The sequence below is a fragment of the Muscardinus avellanarius genome (assembly GCF_963383645.1).
Source record: "Muscardinus avellanarius genome assembly, chromosome: 2".
NCBI classification, from domain to species: Eukaryota; Metazoa; Chordata; class Mammalia; order Rodentia; family Gliridae; genus Muscardinus; species Muscardinus avellanarius.
Genome location: NC_137787.1, coordinates 50,199,841 through 50,218,858, shown reverse-complemented (window position 1 = coordinate 50,218,858; position 19,018 = coordinate 50,199,841). Strand labels below are relative to the sequence as shown.

The window sequence follows — 19,018 nt, the reverse complement described above, 5'->3', positions numbered from 1 at the left end:
TGTTTACCCACAAAACACCATGTGTTCTTTAAGATTCACCTTTACTTCTTGTTATGGCCACTAGGTGTACTCAGGCTCCTAATATAAACCAGCCAGAGACGTGCTGTTCTAACAGGGCCTACTACTTGAAAGAAGCTGCAAACCGTAGCCATTGCGTATTGGCAGGTATTAGAAGAGAAGCTCTGGTATCCCAAATACTCCCTAGCTCGAACATATTAGAAAAAATATGTGTCCCTTCTCTTTCTGTGCTTGGCTACTTTCACAGTGGAGTCAGGGAGGAATGGTAAGGAAGGAAGAAGACTGAGGTTTATTCATGGAAATGCAACCTGCGACTATGTGTATATGTGTGAATATAACATTGTTAACCTGTATTGGGAGAGAAGAAAATGGGAAGGTGGGAGGATGGAGCAGGGCACCAAGTACTGTACAAATATATGCCATTGCCAACATGATCTACATTATGATGTGAGACTATAGTGTACCAATAATATATATATATATATATATATATATATATATATATATATATATAATGTGAAAAAATAAGAGAAGCTCTGGGTCTGAACTCAGAGTGCTTAGTCAAGCATGTCAGAAAATAATATTGGGCAGAGGAGAGTTTACTGACTTGAGAGTATTCTTGTAATACAGAAATTCATAACTTGGTAAGGACTCCGTGATAGTGCATAATAACTTCAGAATGATTCCTAGAAGCAAGAAAAATTAATTTCCATTGCCAAGTAAAGATGAAATGCTAAAAGGCCATAAAAAATAGAAGATGGATTTTAAAACCCATGGAAATGGGCATGCTAGAGTAAATATACTTCATAAGTCCAGGAGTCCTATCCAATGATTATGTTCTATGGGAATGTCTATAAAATACATTTACCAAGGCTAAAAACAATGTGTGGGGTTGGGACGCCAGTATTACTAAGCCTGCAGAGGCAGCTCTCCTCTGTGACCCAGGGCTGAGAGTTGAAGAGCCTCTAAGTACTAGGCTACTGATAGCAATGAGGATGATGAGATGGAGCCCCAGTAAAGCCTGCTGATAGCATTTAACTGGACAAATCCAGGTGGAAGAAAATACTGTAATAAGTGAAAAGTCAGGGTAGCAGCCAGAAAGACTGGTCCACACAGGTGGAGATGGTTAACCCAAGAGAACATTCCTAGGGGCAAAATGCATGGGAATTCAACATATGGACTCGATTTAGTTTGCACCAGCATAAGAAATTAAGGCTGGAAGAACAGGAGGCCAAGGACAATTGTCCCAGTTAAAAGTTAATCCAGTGTCAAGTTAAACCAGAGGTAGTTTTCAGACCTAGAATACAAAGATTTATGAGGAGGCCAAGTTGCTGATAGAAAGAAAATGGTAATACCAGAGCAAATGAAGTTAACAATTTCATCTCTTTCTGAAAGACATTTACTTGGGTAATGTTTGTAATAATCTATCTGGTTTTCTCAGAGCTGAGGGGCTTCTTAGAGCATGAAATTTGTGTTCTAAATTTGGAAAAGTCCTTTGTAAACTGAGATGAGTTGGTCATTCTAGTGCTGTGCATTGGGAAAAGGCAAAAGGTTTTGAGGGCTGTTGGACACAGCTGCATGCGGACACTTGAAGCATCATTAGGATCCCTCAGTTGAATCAGGAGCAGATGGAGAGCAGTGGGTGGAGCTTTGGGCAGCAATCTTGCCCATATGTCATCTGCATCCAGAACAGTGTCCACAATCTTTCCACCTTCTCCTAGGTCCTGACTGGACTGTTAGGTTACATGCCACTTTCCACGAGTCTATCGTATGCTAATTATAGTTTTTTTCCCCTTGTAAATAGGAAGACACCCTTTGTGAAGTGTATTTATGTATGTATGTATGTATGTATTTTATTTATTTATTTTTATTTTGTGGTGCTGGGGTTCCTGGAAGCCCTTCTACCTCCGGGCTACACTCCCAGACCTATTTTTATTTTTGGAAACAGGGTCTCTTAAAGCCAGCGCAAGCGGCTGGCTTCGAACCTGTGCGATCCTCCTGTCTCTGCCTCCCAAGTGCAAGGATTACAAGTATGGGCCACCATGCCCGGCAAGTTTATTTGTTTTTTTAACAGCAACAAACCCCAAATTGATTAAATTCCCCTCTTTGAGTTCACCTAATTCACATCCTTAATTCTAGGCAATGCTTGCTCATGTAGTCATAAGAAATTGCTACTCTAGTAGTTACTTTCTACTCTCCTTTTCTAATCGTGGGCATTCTATACATGGTATATTATTAAAATAATAAAACTAAAACAATTACAGAATGATCCTTAACAAGTTTGATTAGTAAAGAATAGTGTCCTTATTATACTTTCTTATAAAAAATATGTCAACATTTTCTCAAATAGAATCCTAATTTCTTAGTGTTCCTTTATAGCTTTTCCAAAGTTTTGTTTTTGAAGTAGTTTTTACCCTTTTTTGAAAGATAACTTTAAGAACAAGACTATACATCTGTTAAAACACAAATTATACTTGGTTAATTAAGAAATTATTTTGTAGCTTCCTTAACCTTACTTTTCAAAACAATTAAGCTGATAAACCCTGACTTTTTGACAAGTATATTTGGTTATCTCTCTGTATATCAGAAAGAAGTCAAACTTCCATTCACTTTTAAGATGCAGCTTATGCCCTAATTAACTCTCAGTTCCTGTCTCTGGACTACATTTTTGTAATTACTTTCTGCTTGTGATTAACCCCAGTTAAATTAATCATTTCTTTGAATTAAAAATCTATTTTCAAAGAATTATGCATGATATCTTCAAAAATGATTTCATAGGACTACATATTCTATTACCATCATGGCAAAAGAATATCAAGTGAGGTTTATTCTTTTTACTAAAAAATCAATATTATGAATATTTAAAAAATTATACTTGAAAAGCAACTGAGCCATTGGATTTAAAATTAAGCAAAATAATAATCCAAGGGTTATTTTTTAAATGAAAAATTTGAAGCAATAATAGAGGCTTGGCATGGTGGTACAACAGTCCCCCAGAATTTGGGAGACTGAGACAGGAGGATTGCAGGTTTGAAGCCAGCCTCAACAACGTAAGGAGGCCCTCAAAAACTTAATAAAGCCCTATTTAAAGATAAAAAATAAAATAGGGCTGGAGATGTAGCTTAGAGGTAGAATGACATGAGTTCTATCCCCAGTAATGCCCCTTTAAGGTCTTTTAATAATGATTCTATCAAAAATGTGGTTATACTTATATAATTTTCTTAAAAATAAAATGACACACACATTATATTTTTCCCATATTTTATTTTATTTATAAGCGGAACATATTGAAAATGGTGTACATTTAGATTGTGCTTCGTGCCCTCCCCCCCCATTTCCCTTCCCCCTCCCAATAAAGTGTCCAGCTTAACTATGTTATATTTATACTATTACACATTTTCGGATGTAGCTCCCCATTGAACAACCTCAGCTTTCTTCCTCTCCTCTCCTTCCATTCTAGCTTTGCTGAGATTTCCCTTCCATCATCTGGAGTCTCTCTGGTATTACCACTACTCGCTACCTTGGGCATATTAGAGAAAACATATGTCCCTTCTCTTTCTGTGCTTGACTAATCTCACTTAACATAATGTTCTCCAGTTCCTTCCATCTTCTTGCAAATGCTATTATTTCATTCATCTTTATAGCTGAATAGAATTCCATTGTGTGTATTTCCCATAATTTTGCAATCCATTCCTCTGTTGATGGATATCTAGGTTGGTTCCCTATTTTCGCTATTACAAACTGTGCTGCTATGAACATGGGTATGCATATGTTAATGTAGTTCTCTAACTTCAACCCCTTTGGAAAGATACCCAGGAGTGGTAGAGCTGGATCATATGGTAGATCTCTTCCCAGCTTTCTTAGGCATCTCCACACAGATCTCCATAGTGCCTGAACTACTTTGCATTCCCACCAACAGTGTAAAAGAGTTCCTCTTTCCTTACATCCTTGCTAGCAACTGTTGCTTGATTTCCAATAGCAACACACACATTATAAATGGGGCATAGTTTACAGCATTGTAATTTATTTGGAATTCATGTATAAGAAAATTTCTTTAAAGCTGAGCATGGTAGCCTACACTTGTAATCTTAGTACTTGGGAGGCTGAGACAGGAGGATTGCAGGTTCCAGGCCAGCCTCAGCAACATAATGAAACCCCATTTCAAAATAAAAAAGGTGTGGGGTGTAGCTCTGTGGTAGAATGTTCCTAGGTTCAATCCCTCTTACCTTCCCCTTCCCTCCTCAAAAAAAAAGTAAATTTCAAGGAAAGCAAAAAATAAAAAAAGCCACCTTCTGGATTTTTCTATAAGTGTATGATGATTATTATAGTGCAAGGAAAATGCAAAAAACACCTGGAAATAATCCCTCCACGTTATATGTTATCAAACATAGTAATTGAAAGCAGTGACTCAAAGCAGAGAAACTAGAAATGTTTAAGAAATTTAATCAGTGTAAAATAAGATATGAAAGCTCTAATAATTCATAATTTATAATGTTTTGAGCATACTCACTAAGATGATGCTTTGTCTTATAAGTAATGGGGGTAATTTCCATCAAGCATTGTAAGTTATTCATAGACAAATAGGCAAATGATAACAGAATTTTATCTACATTTTTCAAGAGTATATATGTGAGTATATATGTGTTTTTATGTTCTACAAACAAAACATTTTCATATTCAACATTTCAATGTTTTCTGATGAGTATAAAAGTACTTTTTTCACAATTGAACTCCTTCCATTATTAGAGATATTTCAGTGCTTTTTGTACGTAAAAAGGGAAATACAGGTTGTCTTGATACATGACTATATTTTCGTTTAATTCTCCTCATACAATGACTATAACTTTTAGATGAACTAGGCTTAGTTGTATCCCAATTGACAATAGGATTTAAATCCCCTGGAAGCAAAGTAGTTGATTTCCTGTTGTCTTGTTTTGTTTTAGTACCAAGAGTCTTCTTTGGATTATGGGTAATAAGTTTACCGCATTTGGTCATCTTTTGACTTTGGCCAGTGTGGTATTTTCCACTGACAAATGGGTTTTCCATTCCAGCAGAACTTATACTATTATGAACAATGGAAGGAAGGAATGTTTGAGATGATATTTTTGCAAGTGATTCAATGTGTAAATCTTGAAGATACCTGGGGAAATGTTGGCTAATTTTATGTTCATAGATTAATTTCTTTGAGTTTGAATGATCTAACTTGACAGAACATAGATCATCTATTGTTATATGCTGACAGGTATCTGTTGGACTTTGAGGTATATTGACTTTTTCAAAATTACACTGAGGTATACTAGGCAAAATTCCAAGTCTATTTGGCTTTAAGACTAATCTAGTCCCAGGAATAAAAAGTTTTATTTCTTCCTGCTTTGACAGATGAGTGATGCCTGTGTTTGAAGAAGACTGATGAGCTTGTCCATTCATTGTTGTACCTTTCCAGTTTAAAGGGTTGTATATAACTTGTCCATCAATAGGGCATGAATTGCACTTGTGGAATAACCAATTGTCAATACACGTCCTATGAAACTTAAAACAAAAAGTTATAATTAGCACTATATCACTTTTTAATCTACACTATTTTTACTGGTTTAAAAAAATTTATTGGTATACGGTAGTCATACATCTTAATGGGATAAAAGATGGTGGAGACATACATGCACACCTCACCCAATTAGCCCTTACCCAATCCCCACCCCATTCCTCCCCATCTCTCCTTCCCATGCTTGGCTTAGAGATTGACTTTGATATGTTTAAGTACATCATGTGCTTTAGAGAGTCTACGCTATTTATATAAGAACTTCCCAGCTTCATAACTGTGTGTTAAGCTGGGTGTGGTGGCACACACTTGTAATCCCAGTGCTTGGGAGGCTGAGACAGAGGATCACAAGTTCACCTCAGCTACTTAGTGAGGTTCTCTGCAACTTAATGAGACCCTGATTCAAAATAAAAGAATGAAATATAGGGCTGGGGCTGTAGCTCAGGTAGAATGCCCCTGAGTTCAATCCCCAGTACCTAAAAAAAAAAAAAATTGTGTGTTAAAACTATTATGCAAAACTGAAACATATTCGATTTATCATGTTTTATAAACTATTTTAAATTTCTTATAAGTACAATGACTACGAACTGATCTCCACTTTTAACATTAAAATGAAAAACTATGTATGAATATCATCTTTGCAATTTTATTAAAAACTTACTACTTATTGAAGCTATTAATTTCATACTATTTTTTATTTCTTTTTAAAATTTTTTATTGGTGCATTTTAGTCATACATCTTAATTGGATACAAGATAGTAGAGGCCAGCCCTTCCCTAATTCCTATCCTGTTCCCTCCTCCCACCTCCTTCTCATATTTGGCTTACTGATTGACTTTGATATGTTTGTGAATATATATCATGTACATTATAGAATTACCCTCTTCCTCCCCTCCAATCCCCCTCAGTTAGGTCACCTTATTTGCTCATGTATACAGTCTATTTCTAGTTAATGAAAATTATTACTATTTTTTGTGGTACTGGGGATTGAGCCCAGGAGCATTCAACCTTTGAGCTATACATCCAGCCGTGTTTTATCTTTTCAAATAGCATCTCACTAAGTTGTGGAGGATCTAAGTTTCTGATGCTTGCCTTAAACCTGATATCTACTTGTCTTAACCTCCCAAGTATTAGGATTACAAGCATGTGCCACCACCTTTTCTGGAAATTATTAAAAATTATGAACTCATAATAATCTAGAGTTGAAAATGTATTTGATAATAGTAAAATAAAAAGAACAAATCACATATTTGGTAATAACAGAAATATATTCCAATACATAAAGTATATACCAATATTTAAAAGTATATTCCTTTTATTTGGTAATAAAAGGAAGCTACTAAACTGGGCATGGTAGCGCATGCCTATAATCCCAGTTCTTGGGAGGCTGAGACAGGATGATTACAAATTCGAGGACAACATTAACCACATAGTAAAACTTTTTGCAACCTAGCAAGACTCGGTTTCAAAACAAAAAATAAAAAGGGGCTGTGGGTGTAGCTCAGATGTAGAATACCCCTGGGCTCAAACCCTAGGACTGAATAAATAGTAAATAAATGAGAGATACTTTAAATAAGGATGACATTAAATCTACAAATATTTATTAAAATAATAAAACTTGGTTTACTTTAGCAAAAACTTGACTATCAACCAGATAGTAATCAATCAATGTATGACTTTGATTATAGTAAATTTATATGAAACAATTAAAATACATAGCAAAATGTTTAAACTCTTTCTTTTGCAGATCATTAAAGTGGATAAAAGTATCTAAGCTAAAGTGACATTGTTTTTTCCCCAGACAATATATAGAGAAATGAGTCCTGGGGGGCAGAAAACTGGGCATGGTGGCACATACTTGTAATCTCAGTACTTGGGAGGCTGAGACAGGAAGATCACAGGTTCTTGGCCAGCTTCAGCTACTTAGTGAGACCTAGTTTCAAAATAAAGAATAAAAAATAGGGCTAGGTTTTTAGCTCAGAGGTAGAATGTCCCTGGTTTCAATCCCCAGTACTGAAAAAAATAATAAGGGCTAGAGCTGCCTTCTTACTGGTCTCCAGAGCAGCTTGTCTTCATCTACTGTGCAATCTTGACATCTCTGTACAAGGTACAACTAAACAGGGAAAGTAGAAACTTAGCTTGCCACTTCACTTGTGAAAATTGGCCTCAAAGGTAAAGTCAAATTATAACAGGGTGACTTTTACCTTGTGAGCACATGGCAGCTGTCTTGTATGTTGGCCGAGATGAAATGACTTCAAGCAAAGTCGACACTGGTACCCCGGAGCAAGCAGCTTACTATTCTTTGTAACCAATCGAAGAGGCAGTGACTTAACGACGTGTTTTGGTGTGTAAACCTGGCTGAATGAGAATAAGCACTTGTATGAATACCTAAGGCCTCATATTCAATGATATCTCTGGAAGAACACAGGTCTTTTATTATTTATCTATTTTTTTTTCCTATGGTACTGGGGATGGAACCCAGGGACATTCTACTTCTGAGCACATCCCCAGCCTTATTTTTTATTCTTTATTTGGAAACAGGGTCTCGCTGAGATGCAGAGGGCCTCACTAAGTAGCCAAGGCTGTTTAAGAACCATGATCTTCCTGTCTCAGCCTCCCAAATGTTGGGATTATAAATGCATGCCACCACACTCAGCTAACATAGGTCTTTTATAGAAAAACAGTGTAACTAAACCCAAGGTTTTCTTGAAACAAAGACAATACATTTCATATATTTAGAGTTAAGGAGTTTATTGTATTAGCTGGGTGTGGTCACACACACACCTGTGGACCCAGTACTTGGGAGGTTGAGACAGGAGTTTCACAGTTTTGAGGCCAGCCTCTGCAATTTAGGTAGACCCTGTTTCAAAAATAATAAAAATAAAAAATAAGATAGGAATGGGGATATAGCTCAAAGACAGTATGCCTCGGGTTTAATCCCTAGCATAGAAAACATCTTTTGTATCAAAGCTGAGGTGGCTGATGCCTGTAATTATAATACTTGGGAGACTGAGACAGGAGAATCACAGATTAAATGTTAGCCGTAGCAACTTGGCACCACCTCTTTTGAAGTAAAAATAAAAAGGGCTGTAGGTGTAGCTTTCAGGTAGGGTTCAATATCCAGAACAAACCAATCAATTAATCAAGAAATAAAAATGTAAAAGTCTATTGCATTGATTCTGAACATGATGGACCTAAAGATCTAAGTTTAGTTAGGGCATCAAATAAATAATTTAGGTCATTTTAATTTATATTTATTTAGATGATTGATTTCTGAAGAAACTACTGTATCCTCAATACCTAGTACAATCTCTTGTAGAATTAATAATTGACAACATTATTTATTATTTGAATACAACCTCTGTGTATTAATTCATTTCATACTTGAAAAATTCTTAGGAGGTTATTTTATAATTATTCATATTTTAAAGATGAGGAAAGTGTGGCAGAGAAAAGTGAAGTACCTAGGCCAAAAATCAGAGACAATATGTAGATAAACTAGGATTGGATTTAAGGAGTCTCATCCCAGAACCTTGAGCTTCACTTGCATGATGGCACCTGTTATATAGCAAATGCCCAATAAGTAAAGGAATGGATAAAATTGATCAAACTACAAAAATTTTTAAAGATTCAAAGTCATACCAAAAATGTGCATTTTACTGAGAACCTCACCCTTGCTTTTCTTGAAAATGTGGCATCTTGTCTTCTATCTCATTTTTAATATCTAAATATTTTTCACCTTTTTCTGATCTCTTTTCTAGTGATATCCATCTTTGGTTTCTCTTCTGTAGTAGGCAAAAAGTAGATGTTACACTGCAAGTCATATGCATCAATTACAGAATAATGTGAATAATACTCATTACTTAAAAGTACACCAATTTTTACACATCAAAAATTATAAATTATTGCTGAGCGTGGTGGCGCACGCTTGTAATCCCCGTGCTTGGGAGGCGGAGACGGGCGGATCACACAGGTTCGAAGCTAGCCTCGCTGGCTTAAGAGATCCTGTTTCCAAATGAAATATAAAATAGGTCTGGGAGTGTAGCCTGGAGGTAGAAGGGTTCATCCCCAGTACCACCAAAAAATAAATAATAATAATTAAATAATCATCAGGTCTCACGTGCTATTGCACAGCCCATATGACATTACTTTTAAGAATAAAAGTATTAATGGTAGTTCGGATGTTTTATATTTCATGATAAGAAAAAGGTAGCATCATTATCCATCATAAGAAGATACTATTTAATTGTACAATTCAAATGACCTCAGCAAAGCTGTTTCATTATCAGTGTAAGAAACTCAAAGGGAGAATCATAAGTGCTTGTCAATTATGGTATAAGCCAATTTATACAGTTGAAATCTTTTTAAACTAAATTTTTTTTTTTGGTGGTACTGGGGTTCCTGGAAGCCCTTCTACCTCTGGGCTACACTCCCAGACCTATTTTATATTTTTATTTGGAAACAGGATCTCTTATGCCAGTGCGACTGGCTTCGAACCTGCGTGATCCTCCTGTCTCTGCCTTCCAAGCGCGGGGATTACAAGCGTGCGCCACCACGCCCAGCTTTAAACTAAATTTTAAGTGTAATGGCTACAAGCCCATGCTTGCTTTTGTGTTGGATTTTTATCAATTATCAGTTTAGGAACTGGCTACCTTATACACCAATGCAAGACAGAGTTATCCTAAAAATATGGTTTTAGGTTCTTATAAATATCACTCAACTTCATTCCAGATTGTTCTCTATTTTTCTTAGCCCTAGATGCACTTATCTTTATAAAAAGACAAATACAAGCCCCATATTAGATTTAAGATGGCCACAATACCTTACGAAATGCAAATGTGTGAGGAAGATGGCAGAGGCTGTTAAAGCATTCCTGGCACAAGTAATATTCTGTGCATTCAGTACACCTAAAGATGCAGAATACCAAGATGTGCAAGAAAAATAATCAATCATTGTGATGTTTTTAGTTGAAAATTATGACCAAAACTTCCTGGAAATCATCCAAATATCCAAACATGACCCATTCCAAGCTGTACAGTATATTAGTTCCTTATTGCTGCTGTGAAAAATTACCACTGATTTATCAGCTTAAATGGCACAAATGTATTATCTTGCAGCTCTGCAGGATTTAATAAGTCTGGCATGAGTCTCGGTGGGCTAAACACAAGGAGTTGGTAGGCTTGTGCTACTTTTTAAGGCTCTAGGGGGAAATCTGTTTCTTTGGCCTTTCCAGCCTCTGGACACTAGCTTCCATAGCTCATGACCTTTGGCTCTGTCTTGAAAGTAAGCAACGCAGCATCACTCTTCTTTTCCACAGCTGCATTCTCTCTTTCTTGCCACCCTCTTCCACTTTTAAGAAGCCTCGTGATTATACTGGGTTTATGCAGGTCAAGATAATGTCTGTATTTCAAGGTCAACTGACTGTAAACCTTAATTTCACCTGCAACCTTAATTCCTAAGACTCGTAACCTGGTATACAAGTTCTGGAGCATAAGGATGTGGATACACCTAGAAGACCATTATTTTCTCTACAGCCTGCCCCTTCCTTACCTCCCCTCCAGACAAATTTAGCTTTCTGAGCTTTCTCTGAATTCCTATAGTATCTACAGCCCATTAGACTTGTTTCTCATTTGATAAGCCAATTATTTCAGAAATGGGGGTGCAACTTCAGATTCAACCCAGACCAGAATGCAAAGCCAATACTCTTGCCAAATAAAATGGGATCACCGGGCTAGAAACCCCAAATAAGCTGCCATTACATAAGACAGGAAGAAAGATGGCCAGAGGAAGGACAGGCACTCAAATGGTCGAAGCTTTGTAAAGTTAAAAAAAAAATGCACACTTACAATTTTACTGGCGACACTTACTTATAACAATTTCCCTCAACTGGAAATTGTTTACATTTATGACAGAGAATTCCAAGGTGTTTGTCCAGTCGTTCTTTCTCAGCTGTAGTCACAAGCTTGCTAGCATTTTTGAATTCCTCCAAAATAAGTTTTAATGGCGCAAATTCTTTTCGGCACAGAGGACATTTCAACATGGAAGTGTTTGATGTCACATTCTGATAATTAGCTAAGATCTTCATGCATTTTATGTGAACATTATTGCCACAGCCAAATCTGTCAGAAATAAAATTCAAGTTAATCTTTTGCAAACAGTTTTATATATACCTAACACATATTCATATATTACAAGTATATAAACAATTTCTGTGTTCACATGTTTATTTCTCATATCGACTCTGAACTGATTTTTTATAATTTTATTTTTATTTTTTGGTAGTACTGGGGGTGGAACCCAGAGGCTTTCTACTTCCGGGCTACACTCCCAGACCTATTTTATATTTTATTTCGAAACAGGGTCTCAATAAGTAGCTGAGGCCGGTTTTGAACCTGCGCAATCCTCCTGTCTCAGCCTCCCAAGCGCTGGGATTACAAGTATGTGCCACCACGCCCAGCTACTGAGCTGATTTTTGAGATGCAGCATGATCACACACATATGTATATACACAAATCTCATTTGTCATCTTTAATTTAGTATATCAGAAACCCAAACAAATTTTCCCCCATTTCAATGAAATGGAATTTGCATAAAATAATTTTTATTTGTAAAGTGAGAATGAATATAGTCTTAACACAAAGGAAAATTATAATTATTATTCTTTAAATAAAATACTTCACCAAGAGTAGGAGTGTCACTGTTTTTTTTGTAGAAATCATACTATATCTGCTAAAATAAATACCTAAGAAATAGCCTTTGTGAGAAATATTTTGAGAAGTAGTTCATAATCTTATGATATACAGTAGAAGCAGCCATATGAAAAACTCCAATGTGGATGAAAATTTTGGCAACCAAGAGAAAAAAGAAGTTTCACTAGCAAATGGCTGCCTTTAAGTACCATAGCAAATATTATAAATGTGTGCCTCTCAAAAAACATTTTAAACAATTTAGGGTTTATTTTTTGTGGTACTAAGGATGGAACCCAGGGGTATTCTACCTCTGAGCTACACCCCCAGCCATATTTTTTATTCTTTATTTTGAAACAGGGTCTCACTGAATTGCAAAGGGACTCACTAAGTAGCTGAGGCTGTCCTCGAACACAATCCTCCTGTCTCAGCCTCCCGAATCCTGGGATTACAAGCATGTGTCACCATGCCTGGCTCAAACTATTTAGTTTTAAAGACAGAATTTTTAAAAACTAAAAATAACTTTTTAAATTTCAAAGTAAAACAATCTGTACTTTCATAAAACTCTTTGTAATTATCCTAAGCCATATCATTTATTCATGTGTATAAAATAAAATCATGGAAACTATCCTCCTTTAATTATCTAAAAGTAAGGGAAAATAATGGTAGAGTGACATTTTAAGTTTTCAACCATAAAATATAACCCAGAAATATTTAAAGGAAAAATAGAACCTCTCAAGAGATGTGATGGGAAACAAAAGAAACAGTGAGGAAATATAAATCGGTCATCAGTACAGCTTTCCATCAACATGTCTCATAATGTAATCAATTATAAACATGTTAAATTAGAATTTTTTTCTAAGGTTTTAGAATCCAAAGACAAAACACAAACACGTCACCTGCAAAAGGTGACGGGGAGCTTGATCTCTAAAAGCACCTCTTGACAAATAGGGCAGACATCCTCTGGACCCATTTCCTTCTGTTGAACGTCCCCGTCCTCTTCCACATGAGCATTTTCACCGTTCTTTCCTGGTTGGGGAGTTTGAGCTTGATGTATACCCCGTAGCAAATCATTTATTTCTCTTTCCACCAGACCTAACTTTAAAGCAGCTAGTAAAAAAGATTTCCAAAGAATTACAATTTGTCAGCAAACCTAAAAACAGAAAAGATGTAATGACTTATGCTGAAAGCTACAATTTTCCAAGTTTTGGACAGACAGTTTTAGTGGAATTATTATGGACACAGACACTGATCACTTTTTTTTTATACTTTCAGAGCTAAAAGAAGAAAAAATTATAAAAAGAATCAAAGTATTTATTGTTACTGAAAAGGATCAGCCTAAACTACATTATAAGGATTTTTTTTGTTTGTTTGTTTTTGTTTTCTTTTGGTGGTACTGGGGTGGAACCCAGAGGCTTTCTACCTTCAGGCTATACTCCCAGACCTATTTTTTATACTTTATTTAGAAATAGGGTCTCACTAAGTTGCTGAGAGCCTCACTAAGTAGCTGAGGCTGGCTTCGAACCTGTGCGATCCTCCTGTCTCAGCCTCCCAAGCGCGGGGATTACAGGCGTGCGCCACCATGCCTGGCTTCATTATAAGGATTTTGGATGAGATTCTGTTTATCCATAGATTAGTGTCACGATCATGTCTTATATTTTGATCTGTTCATTGGTCCATAAGTAAATCTTGTATTGACACACAAAAGTATTAAAAGAAATGATGGCATGTATACGCAAAGGGGAAACAGGTATATGGGTAGTTAGTATAACTGATTTTATATATATATATATATATTTTTTTTTTTTTTTCTGGTCTGAAGATGGAACCCAGGGGTATTCAACCTCTGAGCTACACCCCTGCCCTATTTTTTATTCTTTATTTTGAAACCAGATCTCACTGAGTTGCAGAGGGCCTCACTAAGTAGCTGATGCTGTCCATAAACCGCGATCCTCCGGTCTCAGCCTTCTGAATGCCGGGATTACAAGCGTGCGCCACCACGCCCGGCTAACTGATATTTTTTGATGAATAAATGAGTAAATAAATGATAGAGGAGCAAGGCGATTAGTTGTGCCTATTTTCCTGTTTTATTCTTGTGTTTCCCCTCCAAAACTGTCTTAGGAGCCTTGTTCTTCACAGATTTGATTAGTCATCCTTAGGATAATGTAGGCACTATATTGCTTGGACCCTTGGGATGTGTATTCGTTGAATTCTGAATTTTCTCTATCCTGCTGTCTTTAAAAGAAATTAAATTCTAAGGCCTACTGTTTTGACCAGAGTCTCCTAGATTCTTTTTTCCCATTTTTTTCTTTCATGTTTTAATTCTTAAAAATCATCTTTCCTCTATAGTAGTGCTAGTCTTTCAGAGTTTTTCTGCTGGATTTTCTATTGTTTTTATTTGTTATGGCATCCATATTGATGGTTGTATTGGTATAACCTGGAGGTGAGTATTTGGTTTGAATTGGTTTCCTCCATATTGACACCCAATTATTTTAGTAACAATTACTGAACAGTTACTGAACAGACACTGAGTAAAATCTACTAAATACAAAATAGTAAATAAAATGTTTTGTTTGCATTATGTTATTTCTTTTTGTACTTAAAAAGTTTAATGTTTTATTTGGAAACAGGGTCTCACTAAGTTGCTGAAAGCCTCACTAAGTAGCTGAGGCTGATTGTGAACCCGTGCGATCCTCCTGTCTCAGCCTCCCAAGCACGGGGATTACAAGCGTGCGCCACCACGCCCGGCTAGTACTAGTGTTTCACAGGGATTTTTCCTATTGTTCTCTTACTGTACATATCCTTTCAAAATGTCTCCCATTTTTTATCTAGCCAGCCATTAGTTCTGTGCCACTGATTGCCACAGCTTGTCAACAGTGTTTCCAGTCACCTTCTGGACAGCTCAATTGGGAGGTCTCACAGGCATTGTAAATACCAGATTTCCCTCACTTGTGCTCCCCTTGGACATTACCTATGTTACATATTGCCTTTCTTTTTATTTGCTGTTAAAAACTAGATACCTTGCAATTCTTTATTTTCCCTCCTTCCTCCTCTTCTCCCATGTGTCTAGTCATTCTACAAATCCTGGTTATTTTGTGCTCTGTTTCTCAATGTTCTCACTCACTCTCACCATGGCTTAACTTTCTTCAGCTCTACTACTATTTTGTGTGGGTTTCTTGTTTCCAGAGCCTGCACCTTGTACTTCCTCCTCCACAGTCTAGACAGACTTAAGATTCTTTCTAAAATGTCACTGTCTCCTTAACCCTCTCTTTCATGATGACTACATTGTCTGACTTCATGCATGTTCTCTTTTCCATTTCATCCATACAAGTTAAATGTTGACCTACTCTCCAAATTCTTTGTTATTTTCAAATAAAATTTTGTACCATGTTAGTTATGGATCTAAAAATTACATTCTCATTTCCCTCCACAATTAAAACAACTTTAGATGCAAACACACTAAATCTTTGCTTAGGATATGAGAAAAATAATTTTCTACCAAATAATTGGTCATCATTTCATTTATTTTAATTGTGTTTTACTTTGAAATGGCATATAAAGTTACATTTTCTATTAAAGAAGAAAAAATGTTCCAACTTTTTTAGTGTAAAGCTGTGCTACAGATAATTATCAAGTTCTCTAGAAAAATAACCACCTATACCATATATTTTTAAATAAAATAACATATTTGTTACTCATAAAATAAAAAAATAAAAAAATACAAACCCCCAAACTTACATTCATGATTTCGTGGAAGCTTGAATTTTTTCAACAAGATCCTAATATTCACAAGTAGAAAGAGTTAAAATATTCATTTTTTTACAAAACCAAAAAAGATATTTTTAAAAGTTTACAATAGAAACAGATTATAGCATTTGCATTGCCCAAAGTGTTATGAATAAATTTAAAACATTGATTTTCTTTTATAATAGTCAAACTTACTTTTAAAATTAAACATATATAGCCAGGTGTGGTGACGAATGCTTATAATCCTTGTACTTGGGAAGCTAGGGTGAGTCAAAAGGATCAAGTTTCAAGGAGAGCCTCCGCTACTTAGTGAGGCACTCTGCAACTTAGTGGGACCCTGTTTCAAAATAAAGAATAAAAAATAGGGCTGAGAACCGGGTGTGGTGACGCATGCTTGTAATTTTAGCATTTGGGAGGCTGAGACTAGAGGACTGAGGATCATGGACAACCTCAGCTACTTAGTGAGACCCTTCCCAACTCAGTATGATCCTGTTTCAACAATAAAAAGACTAAAAAATAGGGCTGAGGATGTAGCTTGGAGGTACAATGCCCCTGGGTTCCATCCCCAATACTGCAAAAAAAAAAAAAAAATAGGGCTGGGGGTGTACCTCAGAGGTATAATAACCCTGAGCTCAATCCCCAGTACCGCAAAAATATATTTGTATATATACATATTAACATTATGAAGTGTTTCTAAATTTAAATGTTACTCAGTTTTCAGAGTGAAATGCAGAAAATATATTCCTAAGTTATGGCCACTTTAACTTGATATTCTCCCAACACCAAATTCCTTTAATTTTGCTGTATTCAAATCATGAAGGAGGTAAAATATGTAACACATCAGTATATATTTTTTGTAGAAAACTTTATTTAAAAAAAATCACTTACCAGCATATATGTTTACAAAGTTCTCCTTCTTTCTGAAATGTGGAACAGTTACAAATATGAGGATTTCCCAGAAAAACCTTCAAAAGAAAAGTAAATACTTAAAAAAAGTTCCAGTTTATTTTGAGAGTTAGAGCAAAATTTAGTTGATATATAATTTGATTTGAAGAGGCAATTTGATTTAGGTGCCCTCAAACTGAATCTGCTATTGAATAGAGTCCACTAAGGAACTCTTAAGTCTCAGCATCACATTCTGGGCTGATCTTTCATTTCCTCATTCTTTGTCTTGGCTAATAACTTATAGTGTGAATTAAGACAGTACTTAAGTGATCTCTGTTGGATGAAAATAAATCTAAATTTAAAAGCTAGCCCTCACCCCAACAATAGCAACAAAAACCCAAACCAAACAGAAAACCCCAAGCTCTAAATTTCTTTTCTTTTCTTTTCTTTTTGAGGGTCTGGGGATGGGACCCAGGGGCATTTGACTTCCAAGCTACACTCCCTGTCCTATTTTTTTATTCTTTATTTTGAAACAGGGTGTCACAAAGTTACAGAGGGTCTCACTAAGTAACTGAGGTTGTCCACCAACCATGGTCCTCAGGTCTCAGCCTCCCTAATGCTGGGATTACAAGCATGTGCCACCATGCCTGGCTCTAAAACTGTAAGAAAATTCTGTCCTGGACTGAAGCTAAATACCATCTGTAAGCGTAGCTTACTTTGGCTTTTTTGCTTGATTTTTGCATTTAAAATTTAATTTTATTGAAGAAGTCTAATTTTATTCACCAAAACTATATTGGTTAAAACCGTCTATTAAGTTAAATGAGTTTTGCAAGCAAAGTAAAAAAAAAAAAAAAAGTTGTCTAATCTGGGTGTGATGGGGGCACCCTTGTAATCCTAATACTTGGGAGGCTGAGATAGGAGGATCAAAGGTTTGTGGCCTGCCTCAGCTATGTAGTGAGGCCCTCTACAACTTAGTAAGACCCTTTTTCACAATAAAGAATAAAAAAAAAAAATAGGACTGAAGGCATAGCTCGGAGGTAGAATGCCCATAGTTTCAATCGCCAGTACCGTAAAAAATTATATATATATATATGTGTATGTGTATGTGTATGTATATGTGTATGTATATGTATATGTATATATATATGTATATGTATATATATGTGTGTGTGTTAAATATATACATATTACAATATATATATATTTTAAAGAAGGATAGGCTAGTAAACTATACTCAGTACTTTTAAATACCTGGCAGTAAGTTAAAAACTTCCAAGGTAACTCCTAGTGATATGGTGGTTGATTTTGGACTAGTGAGGATGGGATACATAAATATAAAATATTATATTATTTAACAAATACAGTATGTAGTACAATTTTTGATTTACAGAGCCAGTGACCTCTAAAAACTGGATAACTCATGTAATTAAACCAAATATTCATAAAAATATCTGACATTTCCAGCCTAAAGATCTAAGACCATCGTCTCCATGAACTGAATTCTATTTGAAGTCCTCAATTCCATCAAGGAAACTTTGGTAACAGAAGCCCCTTCCTTCTGTAATCTGCAGGGTTTTAGACTGGAGCACTAGCAGGGACACAGCTTTGGGACAGAAATCTTGAGCGTGGCTAAGCTCACGGGGCAGACTGAACCTGAGGAGTCCGCCAGGGTCTGGCATTTGGGCAGAGATGAATTGGGGGTGGTAGTTACTCTAAAATTTCTATTTTCAGGTTCTTCCTCCCTCAGCAGGAAGCCGGTGGGGCCCATCTCTCGCAGGAGGTAGATGCTGCTGCTTAACGCCTGCTCTTGTTGCCAGTGGAGGTTGTTGCTGGAATGTCTCCGCCTTTCAGAGGCCTTACAGCCTCTGCGAAGCATCCTGCTGGGGTGCTGGCGAGGCGGCCTCGGTGTAGGCCTTCAGAGACGCTACAGGTCACTATGGCAACAGCGTGCGGTTGCCTTGGTGACTGCGCTTACCGGGGGCCCAGCGTGCTTTGCGCCCAGCCAGAGCTGGATTCTGCAGAGCAGCCTCCGCTTCCTTTTGCAGACATGTTCTTGACTGAAGAGTGTTTCTCTGAATCAACTGGCTGCCGTGAAAGCTGGTCAGCCAAAGGCAGAGCTGTCAAATCCCTTGAGTTCCTTCTGC

General features: G+C 36.4%; 1 protein-coding gene across 1 annotated transcript; it reads right to left on the bottom strand.

Annotated features, from left to right (window-relative positions):
• Window positions 1-4,737: 4,737 nt before the first annotated feature.
• On the bottom strand, window positions 4,738-18,750 carry ZSWIM2 (zinc finger SWIM-type containing 2; the record flags this gene model as incomplete). Its single annotated transcript, XM_080690285.1, has 9 exons — window positions 4,738-5,547; window positions 7,761-7,914; window positions 9,229-9,341; window positions 10,379-10,463; window positions 11,424-11,675; window positions 13,142-13,352; window positions 15,981-16,021; window positions 16,878-16,954; window positions 18,586-18,750. The coding sequence occupies 9 exons, from the start codon at window positions 18,748-18,750 to the stop codon at window positions 4,738-4,740; spliced, it is 1,908 nt and encodes a 635-aa protein (XP_080546411.1).
• Between the last annotated feature and the right edge of the window lie 268 nt (window positions 18,751-19,018).